Source organism: Melospiza georgiana, chromosome Z (genome assembly GCF_028018845.1).
Source record: "Melospiza georgiana isolate bMelGeo1 chromosome Z, bMelGeo1.pri, whole genome shotgun sequence".
NCBI lineage: Eukaryota > Metazoa > Chordata > Aves > Passeriformes > Passerellidae > Melospiza > Melospiza georgiana.
Window position 1 is genome coordinate 3670262 of NC_080465.1, and position 20963 is coordinate 3691224.

At 38.4% G+C, this 20963-nt stretch overlaps 1 protein-coding gene across 2 annotated transcripts in view; it reads right to left on the reverse strand.

The window, feature by feature from the left end:
• The window catches only part of SLC12A2 (solute carrier family 12 member 2), a 56311-nt gene that overhangs the window by 12001 nt on the left and 23347 nt on the right, over positions 1-20963 (reverse strand). For both annotated transcript variants that reach the window (XM_058044622.1, XM_058044621.1), the window contains exons 7-18: positions 18520-18628; positions 17985-18112; positions 17813-17897; positions 13721-13875; positions 8902-9009; positions 8172-8295; positions 6841-6942; positions 5610-5765; positions 4747-4846; positions 3835-3946; positions 1480-1620; positions 1178-1284 (exon numbers count right to left, since the gene is read on the reverse strand). In XM_058044622.1, coding sequence (XP_057900605.1) covers positions 1178-1284; positions 1480-1620; positions 3835-3946; positions 4747-4846; positions 5610-5765; positions 6841-6942; positions 8172-8295; positions 8902-9009; positions 13721-13875; positions 17813-17897; positions 17985-18112; positions 18520-18628 — 1427 coding nt within the window. The remainder of the gene's footprint in view (positions 1-1177; positions 1285-1479; positions 1621-3834; positions 3947-4746; positions 4847-5609; positions 5766-6840; positions 6943-8171; positions 8296-8901; positions 9010-13720; positions 13876-17812; positions 17898-17984; positions 18113-18519; positions 18629-20963) is intronic.

Consider the following 20963-nt stretch of genomic DNA (forward strand, 5'->3'; position numbering starts at 1 on the left):
GTAACAACCCAAAATATAAGACAAGAAAAAGATGAACTTAACCATATCATACAGTTTGCATTAGTCATTAATCACCATCCTTTACATATAAGTACCTTGTTCAGAGCAAACAACCATAAATCAGAGAACTCCCTCCCACATCATTTCCACAGACAGAAATTTCTCAGGATTACACGAATTAAACACTGTGCTTTAGAGATGGTAAGACTTGATTAGAAATGTTTGACGTATCAATATATTCTATAACAAGTGCAAGAAAAATTGAGGTTGATTTGAGATTTGTTTTGTCTATTAGTGAACATTTTAATTTCATTATTTAATGTGTTAGATTTGTAGAGATTAGATGTGTTTCTATTTTGTGTGCTTCAGAAACTTTTAGTTTTCCAGAAAGACATTTGACCTGCAGTTATTACCTCCTGAGGTTTCTTTAGGGATGTGGGGAACCACATGACTTGCTGACCTTGACAGATCTTCCTGCAAAAGCCATCCCAAAATAAAATAGGAAAAAAAAGAAAAACTAACCAATGTGTTTCCTTATTTTTCCACTGTATTTGGTGCCCCTGCTTTTCTCATAGAGACCTAGGTGAGATGACTTTTTTTGGTCCTTTCCTAATATCTGCCTGTAAAGCTTAAAGCCCCATCCTCTCTCTCTTTTAAAAGCACAGAAAATGAGAAATACAAAGCACAAAGGAAGTGGGTTAACCAGCACTTCAGCTGAACACAAAAACCTCTAAGTAAAATAAGCATTGTTTTTTTCCTTAAATGTTTGAGTAGCAGCACAAGTTACTCTTTAAGTCTTCAACCACAACTGGTCTGCCTTTCAACACTGTCAAGTTACTCTGGGATTTCCTTTCTCCTTTCTGTATTAGCCTGTGTGTCAGTGCTGTGCATCTTGTGAGCAAAGTGATTCTCCTCCTTTTCAGACAGTAGCTCTCCAACCTCAGACCTCTGCCACAACTCTTTTTTGATGCAGAAAGTTACTATGGAGATTTCTAATCTGCTTAAACTATATAGATTTGCTTGTTAATTTTCATATCAGAAAGGTCCCAAGGTGTTCAAGGTTGCTGAATGGAAAACCCAGGTCCACTTGAAAGAGACTTCATGTAACTAGGAACTTTCTTACTACCAAACATACTGAAATGGAACGTAGCAGCTAAACTCTGTATTTTCTACTTACTGGAATAAATTTATGTAGGTCTCAACATCTCTCATATCACCTTGTCTCCAGTTTTTCTTAAATCCAACAACAAGGGTGTTAGGTCTCATTCTACCCAAACCAGCAGCCTAAGAAGAACAACAAGAAGTAGTATTTTATAAAATAACAGGTTACTGACACAACTAAAGGTTCTGTTTTCTGCTTAAGAGAACAATATTTTCAAAGCTTGAAGGTAATTTTGCAAAAGGAATGTATTTCTAAGTATAAAGCCCCTTCTGATTTTGATGGGCATCTTCAGCAATGTAACCTTTTTTTTTAAATACCTGCATTAAGTATTGTCCTCCATCCCTCAAGTCCTCTGCATGCACTGGTGCATAGAAAGCTTTCATCTTGTTTTTAATTAGCCATCGCTGATATTTGGCCAAATCAGTTGACAGCTCCTTCATGGCTTGCCTCCGAGGACCCTTTCAAAAGAAGAAAATAATAACAGGGATGGGGAACAAGAATTAGGAATAGGAGTAATGGGAGTAAAAAAGCCCCTCCCAATTTTTAGTCATTGCTAGAAACAAATTCAGATTCACAGAACCTCAAAACATGCTTGAGCACTTTCAACAACACCCCAAACCACAAAACAGCAGGCACTATCAGCAGCAAAAAGTGAAGAACTTTAAACCATCTTTAGGAAGAGGGTTGCTCAAACTTTATCAACCTTGTTCCTGCTGAGCACAACTCTCTTCCCCAGGGGGTGGGAATCAGCTTGTCCTCCAAAGCATGAACATGGTTTTAAAAGAAAAGGGCTTTGTAAAAAAATACACACAAACGCAGGATGACTTAATACTACACTTTATGGGAGTCTTTGAATCCTGCAGTCAAAGTCACCTCCTCTTTAAATAGTTCCTTTATGTTATTTCTGTTGGGGTGAATCTTTTGTGTTCCTCCTAGGTATCAAAATGCAGAATACAAGACAAGGAATAATCAAGAACACAGCAGCCCAGTTTTTGCAGGAGGACACAGAATCAACCAAATGGTCAAAGCTACTGAAGAATGAGGTGGTGCCACCCTTCCTTTAAGAAAGTCATTTTAAATAGGGAAAGAACAGGCTCCCAAAGAATCTGCAGAGCTGCTTTCCTGCAAGAAGGATGACACCAGCTTTTTCTTTCCTGTACAGCCCTACTTTTAAATGGCAGTGACTACATCTGTGACATCTTATCTCCCTAGCAGTCCTCAGTTTCTCCTTTCGTATTCACTGAAATATGAAGTTTATATAGACAGAAATTAAAAGCTTTTCAAGACAGAGTATCTGTACGCGGACTGCATTAACTTGATTTGCTTTAATCTGTTCATTAGATTAGTCACACTTGGGAGGTGTAATAAATTTAAAAACATTTAAGAGTAATACATGTTTTTTCAATGTCTTCCAGGTGTGTCCTGAGCCTGGTGTGAGCTGCAAACCTTTTGAGGGTGGCCCTGCTCTCCCTGTCCATGTCACCTATGAAGGATGTCCCAGTCCCAGACAAAGCCTGAGGGACACCACTCATCACCAGGCTCCAGCTGGACACGGAATCACTGATCACAACTCCCTGCCTGTGTCCTTCCAGCCAGCTCCTCATCCACTCAACCCCACACCCTTCAAACCCAGGTCTCCTCAGTTTGGACATGTCAATTGTCACGCAGGGCTGGGCTGAAGGCCTTGCACAAGTCTGGGTAGGTGACATGTGCCAGTCCTGCATTACATCTCTGAGTCACGCACTTGCTAAAATGCTCCTAGTGATGTGACAGAGGTTTGGCCTTAAGATATGAAGCAAAACTACACAATTCCAGTGTGGTAAAATGCATTTATCTGAATTTATCAGAGATGCCAGAGCCTCTCCGTAGCTAAATGGAAGTTTTGGTACAGATCACTGTATGACAGCAACCCTGTATGTCAATCAACACAACTCATGACAAGCTGACTGTGAAGAAAAATAACTTGAAAATTGCTTCCTTGCCACCATCAAAAAACCACTCCAGTTTGCCACGTAAGGCACTAAGTAGTAAGAACTGTCAGAATTATATCCTTGCAGAACCTCTGCAAACACATCCTCATTTGGTATTCTGACCAAAACATCCAAGGATACTTAGTGAATTATCAATGGCTGGTCAGAAAGGGAAGAGGAAACACTTGACAATAAATTAATCTGATAACTGAAGGAATAAAAAGCTACTTGGAAGGTTAAAAGCAATTTTTAGCTATTGATAACTAGTAACTAAACTGATATTGAGTTCCTGCTCAAGAAGGTTTCTTTTCTGTCAGGCTTTTTGTCAGAACTCTACAAAGGAATCAATCTCCCAGTGTTCACTTCAATTAGAAGTAAAAGGTCCTTCAGAGTTTAGGTATCAAATTATCAAAGGTACTGATTTTTTACAAATTTTCCCTGTAGTACACCTAACTGGCATAGTGATGACCCATTAGCAAAACTTACCAGTAAATCTCTTCATGCATTTTTTAATGCCTAATGATGCTTTAATTAAAAAAAAAAAACAAAAAACAAAACCAAAAACCCAAACAAATAAACAAACCAAAACTTAAACATGAGCCACAAACAAAGTCAAACACGTTAAAAAACCCAAACCAAACAACAAATCTGAGAGAAGAAAAACACCACCAAAGTAACTTTATAAAGACAGAATAAACTTACCATATGTACATGGCCACAGATCATCAAGCCCACATTCTTGGTGAAAGCATGGACAAGGTGAAGCAAAGCGGGACGTGCATTTGGAGCACCTGTCATAATTAAGCACTGAGGTCTAGAATTATGAGGGGGGGAAAAGAAGATTGGAATTAGAATTAATCTGGAGTTCTGGGGGTTTTCAGTAACAGAAAAGGTTCTTCCAAGTATTAGCTGTAACAACATATTCATCACTGCAAATGTAATAAACTCATCCACTTTTACAAGACTATGTTAAATTAAGAAAAGTTCAGTTGTTACCCAGCTGTCAGCAGATCTATGACTAATTGCATAAAAATTCAGTAATCCCATTAAATCTGAAAATCTACACATTTAAAAAGTTCAAAAACAGATTTTAGACAAGACTAGGTAAGAGAGATGAAGTTTTTCTTCCCCACTAGTAAGTCACATCCCTTGCATTCTGCAGCTTATATTTTTTTGTGTTCAGCAGAAATCCTGGAATCATCTGCTCATTTTTTACATTACCTTCCTTCAGAAGGCAGAGCCAACCCAGTGCAAGTAAGTCAAAGGCAACTTTTAAATCAATTTTAAAAGAGGAAGTGTCCAAACTTCCGAAGTCATTACAGATCACTTTTCAACATCATCACAAATAATTGGTGATACCACATGAATCCCCAAAGTAATCTCTCTCAATCTCCTTAGCTGCTCCATTTCATTTTCATGGGTGCTTTGTTGAAAACTGTGCTGCTGCCATGATCTTCATAACCTCAGAGGATGGCACCTGTACTCATAACCCCACTCAATCTGCAATTCCATTTACTCGGATGAATCACAGGAGATGAACAATGGATGGAAACCCTGACAGCAAACCTTGTGACAGCAGCCTAGAGAACAGAATTTCCCATCTTTCAGTGTTACCTGAAGTTTTTCACGTGATCTTCCACTCCTGAGAGCCGAATGGAATGCTGCAGAGCATTCAGGTAAGTCAAGGCTTGAGTCGAGGATCCCCAGTTCACATCTGTTCAAAGATTTGAGGTTCCAATGTGTTATTTACAGTTGTCCATTGTAAAGCTTCATGATCACAAAATAAATGCTGGACATTGACTAAACCCACAGATTTAAGCTACACCTTGCTACACTTTATGCAACACTAGTCAACAAACCCTACAGCTTAACAGGCAATTATATCTGAAGATAACATTTCTGTAGAAGTTTAAGCAAAATAGTTAAGGAAGGGAGTAGCTTTTTTTTTTGTCTCCACATTTCCAAGACCACAACAACTTCACAGAAGTTACAACTTCACAAAAGAACACCACTTGAGGAAAAAATGCTGTGCTGAGTGATTTTATACCACAGCAAAGAAAAAACTGAATCTCAAAACACTGCCTAAACAAAGTCAGATACTTTCAGTGGAAAACTGCTAGATTAAGATCCTTTCAGATTACTATTTTTATGAGGAAAAGTAAGACTCCACTATCATCTTTTTCCTCCCATATACATCTCTTGATAGGTACAATGAATTTACCATTTTCCATATGCACCTTTTCATCCAATTACCATTCAGACATTTATGCCTACGTGGCATCTTCATAATTTGGGAGGAGGGGGAACAGCAGTGACTATGCAGGAAAAATTCCATTTAATCACAACTAAAAAGGCTGAAACAGAAATTTAATCTAGTGGTCCAAACAGAAAGAAGTTGCTGGGGTTTTTCCCTGCCAAGGCCATATTTTTTTCCTTTCTTTCCCCCCTCCACAACCAAAAGTAGCCCCTGTACATACCTGGCTTCTTGTAAGTGACATAGATGTAAAGCCCAAGGACTATAACATAGGTTAAAAGTGCTGCCCACCAATTAATGACAAACATTACAATGCAGCACAGAATAGCTCCAATGAGAGAAATCCACATATTGTAGTATTTAAAAGCAGGCCGCCAACCTAGTCAAAATAAAATTTAGGAGGGTAGGAAAAAGAGAGGGAAAATTAATTTGAATTTAAAATGTAAAAGAAGGATGGCACTGCACTTTTTTCCCTTCCCCTCCCTGGTATTCTGCATCCATTGCATGTGAACATCTGAGTTTCAGTGATGTAAATGCAGACTGGCACATTTATGCTTTCCATTTTCCAACACCTTTCAAATGAATTTCCAGCTTTCTCACACAGATATGTAAATGCTCCTAATTTTTCACCCTAAGAGCACAGCTCAGATGGAAGTTTGAGGATGCTTGTGCTAGTATGTCTATTGCACCAGGTTGTGTGACATTAGATTTTTCCTTTCAAAGGTAGAAGAGCATAAATCATCCTCTCATACCTCAGTTTCTTACTACGGTTTATAGTTGTGCATTTTTACTGTTTTCACATAGGAGTTCTCACTACATGAAAAGGACAGGTATATCCAAACAGAAATTGGGTACATCCAAGTACTAAACTGCCAGTTTTACATTATTTGCCACAACTTTATCCTAAAATCCTCCATGAACACTTAGAGTTATTAAAGTTAGAACTGTTGTGCAAACAGTTATACCCACCTTCTGAGAAGAAAAAAAGCAAATCTACCCATTCAGTAACTTAAGCTCTTAGGGGAGTTATTCCAGTACAACTGCCTGTGGACTGGGATTTATAATGTACATCTGTTCTGCAGGTACCAGGTTTTGGCTTATTTTATTTATATATAAAATAAGCTTATTTTGGCTTATTTCTGTAGTTTAACCCACACTAAGGACTATAAAAATGGGGCAATACCACCAGCAATTCCTGTTTCTTCTTGTCTGAAATATGAAACATCAACAAAAACTGAAGACAACAAAAGGTGGTTTTGCCAGCACCAGCTACTGAATTAGCAAAAATGTTTTCTTCCTGAGTTTACGAATCAATTCTGAATTATCTTGTGTTCCCTCAGCAAAGATGACAAAATCAGTAGCCCCCAAGCCCTACTTGATCACCCAGTTCTCAAAACTTCAGAAGACCCATGAATACAAAATATTAAGCTTTTAATGCCATGAGTAGTTCCTACCTGGAGATTTTGCAAGAGAAGCATGGAATACAGAGAAGTTAATCAAGGCATATGAGGCCAAGAAGAAATTAGAAATAATTGGAGCAATGACATTCAGTTCAGCTGTAAAATGAAAAACAAAAAAAAAGAAAGCAAGGAGTTATCAAAGGTATCACTCAATGGTTTTGAAGATTACAGTGAAAAAATTCTGCTGTAAAGAATCTCATTTTTTGATATATTCTAAGGAAATGCAGTTTACCCTTTTGCTGACAGAATTTATATCAATGACCTCCTATTTACTAAGTTTTCTTTTAACACTTAAGAAGTGTAGCTTTCAGCCTCAAAAATATAAGCACTACCAAGTGTTCTAGAAGCACTCTGGAAGCACTGCATACTTTCTCAAGATCATTAATTGAGAAAATTTCATTCCCAGCAGGGCTTGGATCAAACAGCGCACTAACACACTGGGTTCTGAAGAATTCCAGAAGATCTAAATATTACAGACCAACAGTGGTGCTTACACCCCCTTCAGTGAGAGGGAAAAACCCGATGCTCTCTCCTTTCCTTGAGGCAGCACGGTACAAAATATTTTTATGTGTACTCTCACCATCATTAAAAAAAAAAAAAAAAAAAAAAAAGATCAACATGCAGAATGCGCCATCCTAGTCTGCAAGCTTCTCGCCGCAATCAAGCTTCCAGTCAGCATGGCTCAGCAGGGACCCCAAGGGGGGATCTCTGCCTCAAGCAGATGTGAAGGAAGGAGGACAGAGCAAACTGGGAAAAGAAGTTAAACACGCTGGCACAGGACTCATAGATGGACACAGCACAATTAGTTTGCCACCTACAGAGAACATGTGCAATTAATCATAACCTAGAGAACCTTTAGCAACAGCAGTGTTGGCACTCAGCTCTACCATTTGTAACTTTTAAATACATTAAATGCATTTACATTTTAAATAACATTGCTTATGCAAGTTTGCATTTTACTGAAGCTGCCATTATAAAAAATCTGAAATAAACTTTCATATTTACAGGACGTTAACACTGTCTCAAGCAAAGGATGTATTTCTATTGACTGGCAGCACCTTAAGACAGATACCTATGATTAAAAAGAGAAGTGCAGTTAAAATTTACTGCAGCTCTTGAGAGAGTTGTATCTAGAAGGTAGGAGAAAGTAAGCCTCAAAATAACCAGATTTAGAATGCTGACTTAGAATTAAGCTGTGCATTAGATCTCTAGGACCCTGTCATCGAGTTCACAACATGCTTTATAAAGGACAAGTTCAAGGTCACAACTGGAATGCTTTCTAAAGGACAAAAGGGGATTGAGAATTACTAAAATTTCAAACTAACCAATTAGTATGAATCCAAGAGCAATTAAAAATGTTAGAATATATCCTCTCAGTGGCTCATTGTTCTTCCCATAGCCTTTAGCAAACATCTGAAATCCTGGATAAATGCTGTCCTTGCACAAAGCCTAAGGGAAAAATTAAAAAAAAAAAAATAATCAAAAGTCAACATGCATTTTGCTCATGCCATGTTCCATTACATAGTATCTTTCTGAACACTTCTGGATCGTTTATAACCACCATAGACTAATTGTATTCTCAGCTGTCATTGCATCTCGACATTTTGCATTTCCACTTTTCTATCCTTAAGTAATGTCCACCTGCAAGAAGCAAATTTGCTGTTCTGTAACTGTTTGTTTTACTTGACTACTGCCTTAAAATCACAAAGTCTTTTTTTACATAATTTATTTTCTCAGGAAGTGGAAACTTTGCCCAATATACACACTAGTTCTCTGCATCAATACAACTGACTCCCCACTTAACTTCTTTTAATCCAAAGTAAGACAGAGAAGGAGATTCAATAGTTAAAAAGAAGATAGAGCAAAATACACTCAGGAACCCAAACAAACAGTAACAAACTGTTCTCCCATTCTAAACAACAGGTAAATATTAGAACAATCCACTCATGTCATCTGATACGGATAATGACGGCAGCATGTCACAGCCCCCTTCCAAAAATCAAGACTCAAAATTAATCATTCTTCAAAATATTACTGTTTTCTTCCCTTACTTACCTGGAAGATCTTAGGGGCACTCACAAGAGATGCTAATGCAGATGACAGTGTGGCTGAGAAAATACCTGCAGTAATCAGTGGTGCAAACCCTGATACCATGCTCATGACCTGAAAACCAAAATATATTTTTTTAAATATGTAAAAAAGTACACTAAACAAACAGATGGCACCATAACTACACAAACAGAAAAAAAAATACTACACACTTCACTTAAAAGCTGTCTGAATATTATGCATTCATATAAATGAGCTAGAGATAGCTCAGGGAATATAAATGCATCCTGATTTCAGGACAAGAGCCAGTGGCTTTTCACACAATATAATTTGAAGCTCAAATTATCAAAAACAAAAGTCTTCATGGGCACACAGGAAGATTAGAAGGAAGCAATGGAAGAAGAAATACTTTGGAATGTATAACACATTCCAACTAACTTACTGCTGACTAACATGGTCTCAGAAACCCCAAGTGATAAAACACGTGAAAACCACATTCCTCACAATCTCTGTCATTTTAAGTTAGGCTTTTTTCCCCCCAGTCAAAACCTGAAGGTCAAGACAAACTTGCTTCCTATCTCCCCAAGATCAAATCCCAGCACATGTCTAATCTCAGTGACAGAAGTCAAATGTAAGCTGGATGAGTAATGAGCTGGTACCTTCAGTACCTCAAGGGGCCTTAAGAAAAGAGGGAGATGATAAAAAGTGAGTGCCACCCCTGTCCAGGCCATGTGGACTGGAAGATCATCTTCAAGTTCCCTTCCAACCTAAACCACTCTGTGACTCCACTTTTCTACAGATTATATCTGTACCATAGCTAGATGCAGTTTTGCATCTATCATGTGATTTAAGATACACAACTGTGTAATTAAAAAATGTTCATGGTTTCATAGAATACTTTCCTTTTAAAGAAAAAAAGCTGAAGTTGCTCTAAGACAGCCAGTGCTGAAGAATTTTAGTCAACAGACCAAACTCATCAGGGTGCTTTTCAAGCACAATGTGGTTCTGCATCATTTGCACTGCTTCGCTGCCTTTTTTACCCAGGCAATCTCATTTAAATTATCAATAGAGCAACCAAAGGAAGGCAAGAAAAAAGCACGCAGAAGTCTCCTGTTTTAAAGTTATTGTCACCTGAAATGGTAAAATCTTGCTGTCTAAATAATCTTACTAGGTCAGATGTTCTCAGACATAATGTATAGATGACTGATGAAGTTTTGTTTGCTAAATTAATGGTAAAATTTAGTGGATTTCTCCAGACCAGACTGACAACGACAGCTGGGCCTCTCAGTCAGCTGAGTCTGTGCACTACATCAGGTATCACGGATCAGTCCAAGGCATGCCTCACTTGAAAAGACAAATTTAATAAAAAATGAGACTAAAGTGTCTGTCAGAGTAGTGTAACAAATGAAGGAGAGAACTTCCTGAAGCCTACTTGCAAGTTTATAACAAAAAAAAAGGCATGCCAGGCCTATAATCATAGAGGAGTAAGACTAACAACACATCTATTAAGCTATCTCTTTATAAGCAACAGAAATTTAATTTTATAAGCAACAGAAAAATTTACACTTTTAAATAGTAGTTTAAATGGTAGTTTAAATTTTATAAGCAATAGAAAAATTTACAGTTTTAAATGGTAGTTTCTAATAACCCTATATTATGTAACAGAATAAAATTTAAGAGGTGTAAATGCTGTACTAATATTGCAGAAAGAAACTTTTGCTATAGCAACATAATTAACAAATGCACATTAATTTTTACAGAAGCAGAATGTAAATTTTTTTCCCCTGCAAGGATGTTGTAATCAATCTTCCCTCATTATAGAGGGAATCTGTGTACAAGTTTCCCTCACTTTTCTTCTCACATGTAAAATATTTTGATGCCTTTACTTTACTACACTTGCCTCAACTTGCTATTTGCTTCTGACAACCGACTCATATTTTACATTCTCTTTCTAGGTTCTGTCCAATGCCTCCAGTTATTGACACTACTTCTGACTATTACCCTGTTTTATAAATTTGAGAGATATCCCAGCAAAGCCTATGCAATTAATGTCTGGCATTTTAAAAGCCAGCAAGTTATGCCTTAGGTTAGTTAAGCACCTTTAGGAAGCTTCTCTAAGCCAGGAGAACACAGGGGGAACCAGATCCAGCAGAATCAGTGTGCCACGGCGTTGAACTCCCCTCCCTCCATCCCCAACACAATCCAGACCTCCTGACCATGAACCAAGGAGCCCACAAAGGCAGCTGAAATAGCACTGAGATTTTCATCCCTGCGGAGCAAAAGGGAAGAGTGGCCCTGCAACCACTGGTGTGCTGACACAGACATACAGCTCCTGCTGATAAGGGCCTCATTATGTTTGCCTGGCATTTACAGGCATTTAAGGCAGTTTCCTAAATTTCAAACATTTGGGATCATGAAATACCATATTTTGATACAATTCAGTTCCTTGGTCCAGCACTCTGGAGCAAAACAAAAATGCTGTATTAAAACAACTGAGTTTCAGTCTACTTTCAACTTTCATCCAAAGTTGAAAAAAATATCTGCACATTAATTACCCAAAGCTGTAACTTTTTGTTGGGAAGCTCTAGGCCGAGAGCCTATAAAGCCCAGAACAAATTTTTGCAAATACTCTTCTACCAGGTGACAGCCTGGGCACAGAATAACTACTGAACAGAAATATCAGAAGCCTGTGAGGAGCTACAATTCACTGTAACAGAAACTAAAGATGGTCTTTCTAGGCAGGTCTGACAGCCTGTCTCACCTCCTGTGCTCATTTAGAGTTCCTAATCTAAGATTTCCACAGGTAAATCATACTACAGGTCACCCATGTGCTGCCTGAACAGACCCACACCCTGAGCTGACCCAGCAGAACTTCAGAACCATTCTCTGGAAAAGAACTGACTGCAACACAGTGTACTGAAGCGATGAAGTCATTACACTGTGAACACAAACTGGCACTTTCCGCCCCAGAACCTGCCTGCTTTCAAGCTGGAAGAGAAATACAACAACCTTTGCTCACCTCAGGGATTAATTTTAGTTTGTGCAGTATTTTTCTCAGTTCTTTACCATATAGAAAAGAACCTGAGAAGTGCACAAGTGTGGACACCTCCCTTCCCACACACCCCCTGCACTGCATATGAAAAAACAGTATCTTTCCTTCGAGCTAACAGTCAGAGATACAAAACTGTGAGCAGCTCAGTGATGAAATGGACAAGAGTCTCATTAGACAAACAGCCTCTCTCACAAACATTTTCCTTCTGACACCTTTTGAGAAGACAGAATCAGACTCTTCTCAGAGATGCACAGCAAAAGCTGGGAGGGCGAGAGAAAAAACAGCAAGGGGAAGTCCCACTGGGTACTACAAACATGAAATTTCAGAGAAGGTTCTCAAAACTGCAACAAAGCAGGGGGGTGTGAGGGGCACCACATTCTCTGTGCTGCCTCTGACCTTCAAAGTGACTTTTCCTAATTGACAGAAACTCTTTTTTCCACAGAGAGTGGCAAGAATAATCTGGGAGACAGAAATACCCTGAAGTACAAGTAACATTTATGATAAGAACCTTGCAATAGTCATGACTTAAAGACACAGAGGAAACCAGTTACAGCGCAATATTTGACAATATGTTGGTTCTTTTGAGCTTAAAACAAACAATGAAAGTCATCAGATTTTGCAAATTTGTCAATCCCACAACAGCAATTCTGACTTCCCTGAACAAGAACAAAGTTAACCCCATGGATTATACTCACATTATTACACTATAACAATTTCATTAGTGGATTTCACCTCAATCTCTGGCCAACTTTTTGTACACATGTTAGAAAAACTTTGGGCAAAGATGGGACTACCATAAAGTGAAATGGAATCAGTGAGCAGTAAATTCATTTTCCCTTGGATTCTTTCAAACCCTTACCAGTAGCTCATGAACAACCCAGCTGGCTGTGGTGAAAGACTGTGAATTACCCCGTAACTTGCAGAGGATCTTTAAATACTGTAACATCATGTTTAATGAAAATTCATGACCTTGTTACCATTAAAGGGGAAGCTGTGACAAACAAGTAAAAACAGTCTTAAAAAAAAAAATCACTGTATTTTCTAAAAAACCTTTAAAATTTAGCAAGCAAATTACTGACAGAGGCTACCTATGATTAATCAGCACCATTACTGAAAAATCAGTACATTTACCCTCACTGGTGAATGATGACATTCAGGTACCTAAAGCAAGCTGCAGCACCACCACCTAAATCCAAACAATTTGCTCAGAAAAAGAGTAAATATTTATGCCACCTGTGTATAAACACCTAAGAGTTTTCAAAAGGTATTCATTATTTTGCATACCAGCTGAAGTGTACCACACACCTATTCCAGATTAAATTTGCATTTATGGAGGTCAGTATGTATAGCTTATGACTTTACCTAACAAGCAACTAAAAAAACACAAGCCAACAAATCCAAGGAAAAAACAAACAAGACCTGCCAAAACAACAGGCAACAAGAAACCCCAACCAACCCAAAAAACCAACCAAGAAACCCAAAACCAGCAAAAAAAGCCTCTGCACAGTTCCCCCAAAACAACAAACAAACAAAAAAATCAACAAAATCACACAAAAAAATTCAGCCAAAAACAACCAAAAAACCCCTCAAAAAACGAAAAAAACCCACCAAGACACCAAATCAACAAAAAAAGCCAAAAAACCCCCACCAAACAAACAAAAACACCAAAAAACCAAACTAAAATAAAAAAAGAAAAAAAAATCCCCCCCGGAAAAAATCCAAAAAAATCTGAACACAAAACCCGATATACAGATTAAGGAGGCAGTTTTATACCTGGAAATTGTTCATCAGCCCATAGTGACACCCTGCCTGAGACTGACAGGATGAGAAGTCATAATTGAGTTTGCAGGCTGCACTAGTGCAGTTTGCCAGCTCGTTAACAATGGTGTCGTTGACATTCCCTGTGGCATCTCGAACTACACAGGAACCTGCAATGGACACAACAGTAACAAAAAAGCATTAACAAACGGAACCTGAAGTTAAGGACAGGTGTTAATTCCTTTTTATGCAAGCATTATCTAACAGAGCAACATTAAAATAACACATTTCGTTTTTCAAGATGCTACAGTACTAAGCTCATCCTCACTACGAAAAACAAACACAAACAGAGCACCTGCTCCCTTGGCTGAAACAATTTTTAGTTTTTTAATATATCTGATTGTAGCAAGAAACAAAGTTTTAGCACGGAGGAAAAGCATGCCAATAGACTTGCAGGAATTTAAGAGCACAATCCCTGGCATGCCCGAGGCCAGGCTGGACACTGGGTGATCTTCAAAGTCCCTTCCCACCCAAGCCATTTTATAGTTTTATGACTTTATACTTTCTCTCGCAGTCAATTTTCCTAGAGGAGTGCAGATTTGTTTTGTGTGTACAGATGTTTGCAGAGAGGTATAAATTCTGTTGCAGCTGGTTTTTTTTCCAGTCACTATGACTCAGCCATTAAAAAAAAAAGTTTCATGAAAGGCTGTTGCAAGCCATTTCCCCATGTTTAAGTAAGCCACCTCCTATGTGACCATGGTATTTTTCAGGTGGTTTCTTGGTGAAAAACAGACACAGAGTATCATTTCTCCCATGTTCTTTTATAATCATCACCTTAACTACTGTCTTTTGTTCATCTATTATTACATTTTAATTTTGCTGGTCAAGAAAATGCTGGAGAAACAGTAGTTCTGCCTGTAAGTATTAGAGAAAATGGTATTTTAGTACCCATTAGTTTAAGTCTTCTATTTCAAGGGGGTTTTGTCTCATATGACAACAAGTAGATAAGACTAAGTATTATTTAACATTCTGTAGTCTAATAGTAGAGGTAATCAAACTGTTTGAACACCAAGAAATACTCTGGGGACTGGAATTAAATAAGGAGTGGGGAAAAGTCCACAGAGTCAATAAAACTCCTTTACTTTAATCTTTCAGGAATCTGAATGACAAGAACTGCCTTGCAACAAAACCCCATGACAGCTAAGGACCAAAATTAACTATTTGCAAAAATTAAGAAGGCAAAGATCTGCTGCAAGTGTAAGTTTATTCAGTAATATTCCTAGGCATCTACGTATGTTGTCTCTCTTCCATGGGGAAAATTAATTCCTGATTAGTTATACCATATTTAAATTCTTGTGAGACATCAGAACTTGATTAACAGCCCACCACAACACCTGGTCCCAGTAGGTGGACATTAATTAATCCTTCCACTCCTCATTTCTTTTTTAGTTACTTATTATGCCTAATTTGTGAAATTACAATAAGTTTCCTACACCACACACCAGTCTTATGCTTTTCTTGTGAGTATGTGGAGGAGCTGAGGTTTTTTTAATTGTTTTCTTGTTTAACTGGGAGTAAGAGCTTTGTAAGAGGAAAAGGTTTCCCTTTCTTCACTATTCAGGTATCTGCCCCAGCCACTCAAGCAGCATAAAATGGATTTGACAACACACTTCTCAGCTGAACTATTTGTAAACAGCATTTTGTTGGTGACAAGATTGCAGTGGCAGGCCAATTATACTGAACAACTCATTAAATACCTACAGTGCACTATCACAGCCCTCCTCTTCCTCATTCTGTCAAAGTTCAAACTCAGCTTGGGCAGGACTTTCACACATGCAATCAAAATGTGGCAGAAAGAGACGTGGCAGCAGGAACAAACCAAATGTGGGCCTTACTGAGAGAGAATGTAGAACAGGCAGGCAGGCTCTGTTCTCAGCAGAAGACACTTATATAAAGTAACAATAATAAATGTTATTTTCTGTAAGACTCATTCAGAAAAGTTGTATTTATTTATATGATTCTGGCAGTTTTTTCCCTAAAGTCTTTAGGTCTTCCCTCCTGTGAAAATAAGATTTCACCTTTTCTCAGGCATTTACAGGCATATTCCTGCCAAATTGAAATAGAGCTTTGCCAGGCTTTAAGCATGAGAAAGTTTACAGCAATCTCTACCAAATTATCTCCTTAATATATGAATTCCAGAATTACTACAGCCCTTCAGAGTGCAGTTCAGAGTGTTTAATTTTACTAGTGCTGCAAACAATTACAGTTTGGCTTTTGTGAATTAGTTTTACTTTCATAACTACAGGAAGCAGGTCACAATGCTACTCAGACCTTTGGCTTTTTTTTTTTTTTTGCTAGAGCTTCCCTTGTTCTTAAAGTCATAAATGTAGTTCTTTGAAATGTATCTTCCATGATTTTTAAAGCAAATTTGCCTGTGAAATCTGCCTTCTCACGCACCTGCTTGTCTGCCTCAGTCCTTTGCTGAATTATGAAACTGAATTATGCATACCAATGTCTCAGTTATCCTTCTGAAATAGCTGCCTAGCTCTAGCAGCAGGATCAGTAGTTTTCCTTCTTTCTTTTCTACTCAGTTTAGCCTTCTTACTTACTACAGAGCATACAAATAGTGAGATAAGTTCAGAACATCTTCCTCCTCTTCAGGTATGACTACTCTGCAACACTTACTAGCCCTTCACATCTTTAGTGACTTGCTTAGACCACTCTCTGGGAAAGGAATAAAAGTGTTTTTGTTCGTCCTATACTCCTGATCCAACGCCTCAAAAGGAGCTGAATTTCACCCATGATCTCTGACTCCTGCTGCCTTTTTCTAATGAGCAGAATTCCAAGTGTAAGTCAGTACATGGCAGAACATTTTGGATGAATCAATTTCACGTCCAGTTGGTTTTGCAAACTGCTTCTTTTGTCAGTTTTTATACTGCACTTTTCACGTTTGGAAGCTGATCAAAGTATTCCATTAATAAGCAAGTATTAACAATAATTTGAGTCTTGTGTGGATTGAGGTTCCAAAGGATTCAAATTTGGTAGCAAGAGGTCTTAGCAGTCAATCTAATTAGGAAATGAGGGTAGCTCATTATGCTGCACAAAGCACAATCACTACAGAGCAACTATTTGGCAGAGCTACACTCCCACGTTAGCCAACAAAGGCAGACTAGCAAGACTGGTATCTTTGAAAGGAAGTATCATTAGTGGTAAGATCAATGGTCCTCTAAGAAATGAGAATTTCATTCAAAAGGCACCACAGCTATTATAAAACAAGGTCTTTCACCTAAGAAAAATTATTATTGCTGTCAGAAACTAGTTTATGTGACATGACTAAAAAAATGTTTCCAATCACAGGCAAGAAATGTGCATGATTCAATTACAATCCTGTAATCTTAAGGTTACTAGAATTATTTTATACGTGGGGAAAACATAGTAAACCACTGGGACTCTACAGCAAGACTGGTACCAACCCCAGGGCGACTTCTACAGACGACTTCAAACAACTGTGGGCTGGGAAAGACTGGGAAGAGAAGACTCAGATCAGTCTCCGATTATTTCTCCTCTTTACAGCAGAACACGACACTTCCAAAAGTGGGCTGATGAGAACTGAAGGCCTTTCTTGGTCTCCTCCCTCAGCTGGGGAATTACTGCTCAAACATGCTCACCACAGTGCTGTCTGATCATCCCACAGCTCCCTGCAGGTATGTGGCTGATTACCATAATCCTCAAAACAACACAGGTGTTTTTTCAGTGGGTATTTCCTGAAAACACGCTTTTCTAATCCAGGGATTATCCCACTGCTAAACTGTAAATCCTTTAACGTAAATAACTGCAACAATGAGGCAACACCGATAGAAGTCTACTGTGATCGCCTGCCTGAAGCAGTCACTTTTCTTAGAAAAGCATCAGTTATTTCACAAAATTATAAAACCAGCTGAAAGCTGAATCTCCCAACAGCAAAAACAAGAAATCTTTGGCTATTACTTTCCCGTGCAGGAAAGTCAATTACATAACGACTCTGCATAACAAATTACATAAAACCAAATCAAAACACATCCTCAGAACAAACGTGAAAGGATAAAGTTAAAAACATTCTCTATTTACCTACAGACACTGCAATTCCTGCGTAAACCAATGTAGTGATTAAGATGGCCAACAGTGTTCCTTTAGGTATGGCTGACTGAGGATCCTGAAAGAAAAACGTCAGTGGACAGTGATGACAGAGGTCAATGCACACTTGAGTGGTCACGGAAAATGTCTTTAATTCACTACTCACCGCAAGGTCCCCCGAGATATTTGCACCAGCAAGTATGCCAGTTGCAGCAGGGAAGAAAATAGCAAACACAGAAAAGAAGGTTTCCTCTTGTCGGAAATCCGGCCCAAAATTCTCCATGAATATGTCGGCTGCAGGGGAAGATTGAAGTCTGTCAATATTCACATGGAAGCTGAAGTATGAACCCATTCCAGCCACTATCAGACCAGTAAAAAAGCTTTACAGTTACAGGACCTTTTTAAAACTAAATGTAGAACATTTAAGCCCTAATTCATCACTTCAACTCAAAGTCAACACAGTGAACTTAAGCAGATTTAAATGTAGAAAAAATAGTATAATCCAGCTTTTTAAAATTTAATATATATTCAATATTAAGTAATACTCAAGTTTTGACCCAACTGCAGAAGTGACAAGCAATCAGGAAAAGTCTCCATAGTTAAACAAAACTATAAGATATACTAGATGTTTAAATTAATAATAGCAGCTTATTTTGGAAAGGAAGGAATTGTTTACCATACTGTAAACTGTTCCAACATACCATTGTAACCAAAGAAACCTTTGGGCTTCTTGCTCTCCAGAGGAATAAATGTTCCTATGACAAAGTCGCCAATAGCAAGAATGAGGATCACCAGCAGGACTATCTGCGCCTGAAACACAATGACTGCTGTCAGACAGGAGAACTTGTTCTTTTCATAGTAGCTAGTGCTGTGCTATAAAATGTAAATGTTTACTTGATTCCAAATTCAGCTTCACCTTGCAGCATGTTCTCTGCAAAAAAATCAGGAAAGCTGGAGAGAACTTGTACAACGATTTTTAATTATGAAATAGGAATAATTTCCAAGTTCTATGCCTAATCAAAAAGGTTTATTATTACTAAATGCCTCAAAAACATATTTGTAGAGACAAAATGCTTAAAATGACTAATTTCTTTCTATATAAGCCTTCCAGAAGGAAAGTATTTGAGGAGATTCAAGAAATTTACATGAAAATAGCCAAATGCCAAACAAATGCTACTACTGCATTACTAGCCATGGTCATCCTTGGTCTTATACTTTAGTATATAGTATTTTCTAAAAAATTTATTACATCCAGAATGAAACAGGTCTTGTTTCCTATTTTATGCGAGGAAATACTTTATTTTGCTACATTCTCATGTTATCAATCCTTAATAAGGAAATTAAAATGCAAACTGCAACAATTACTTGTTAATTCCTAGTTTTGACACTTCTTTTATTACAACCTAGATTTTTAGTCACTTTTCTGCAGAACTATTATAAACCCTGTAAGTTGAACAAGTATTTTAAACCATCCCACACCTCTGAAGTGTGTGCAAAGATAAATCTAGGCACTGTAGGGATGGTTCAGGTCTTCCATTAAAATAAGCAATCACACTGCTGTTATCTTTTGGGTGATTTGATTCCTTAGAAAGAAATGCCAGTAGCTTGGGGAAAGCTATTCACAGACCTTTTCCAGGCCTAGGATCAGGAACTAATATGCAATATCACTGCAGCACTGTTCATGCGCTCAAAATAAAGTTTTCAGTTCACTCAGCTTCTCAGGAAAAAAGGGCGGAACTGTAATAAACAGAGCAAAATGGCCTGCAGCAGACTGAAAAGTCCACCTGAAGAAAAACAGTTTGTGTCCTGTATTTAAATCTTTGTAAAGCCTCAGGAATAGGTGAGGGGTGTGAGGATACAGCTGGGTGCTTACACAAGTCTTCAGTAAGACAGAAACATAAACATGAAGTCATCACAGAGCAATTGCCACAAGTGGATTTTTCCAGTAACTAAGGAAGCTTCTCCCTGAAGCTAGGGATGTTTGCTGAATATCATACTCAAATTCCCAAGTCTGAAAATATGGGCTTCTAAGACTTCAACACAAGGAGCTGAGAAGTGAACACCACAAACTCTAAAAACCCATTTTTTAAAGCAAATTTCCCTGGAATCAATCCCAGTCTCTCCTCACTTTTAGATCTGGTTCAAAGGCATTATTACAGATTTCCCTGCTCCTTTTCTCTAAGACCTGGCTAAGGCATAGGAAAACACCACAGATCAAGATGGAGACACTGATGCTTTGCTATGCTGAGTTCTGTTAGCCCACATGAAATGCTTGTTTGACAGGTTCCATTGCCAATCATTGCTCCCACTTGCCTCCTTTCATGACAGAGAAACCAAATCTTGACTTTTACATAGAAGACAGGACTTTTAAAAGCTACCCCTAAAATAAGGATGGCACTGCAGTAATACCACATTTCAGGTTTGATGTAGAAACATTAAACAGGGGTATTTTCATGCAAACTATTGTTATATAAATGCTCATGCTACACAGCAAAATGAAGATACTACTTGGTGACTTCAAGTGGCAGCAGCCAGAAGATCATTAACAAAAAATTCTTTCAAAACAGTTCAGAATAAGGAGGTGTCCTGGTTTAGGGCAAATTTGTTAAAGAATCTGCAAAGGAGGGCCCCTCCAGAAAGCAAAACCCACACGGCCCCTCCCCACAATCGGTTCGGGAAAAAATTCCTTGGAGAGAGGTGGAAAGAACCTGTTTATTTCAGGCACAGCACCCCCCAGCACACAAAATGAACAATACCAGCTGACACCGCTCTGAGAAAGGTGACAAAACCAGAAAGTCTCTTTCGGGGGTGGTTGCTCTGTTCTCAGTCCCTCCGGCGCTGGGGCAGCTGCTGCAGCTGAACAGTGCAAACCCTTGGTGTTCCCAGGTCCCAGTCCGGAGCAGGTCACAGAAACAGGAGGAGGAGAAACAGTCCAGGAAAGAATTTGGACTGTTTACCTGGAACTAGCTAATAAGCAGAGGCCAAAGCAGAGCAGAAGCAAGAGCAGAAAAGGGAGCAAGCAAAGCAGCAAGCTGAAGCAAGAAGTGAAGAAACAGCCCTGTGTACTGCCCGTCTCTGTGTCCCTGATAAGAGAAACCCAGACAAAACTTCCACTCTTCAGAGCCGGTCTTAAAGGCACAGAACA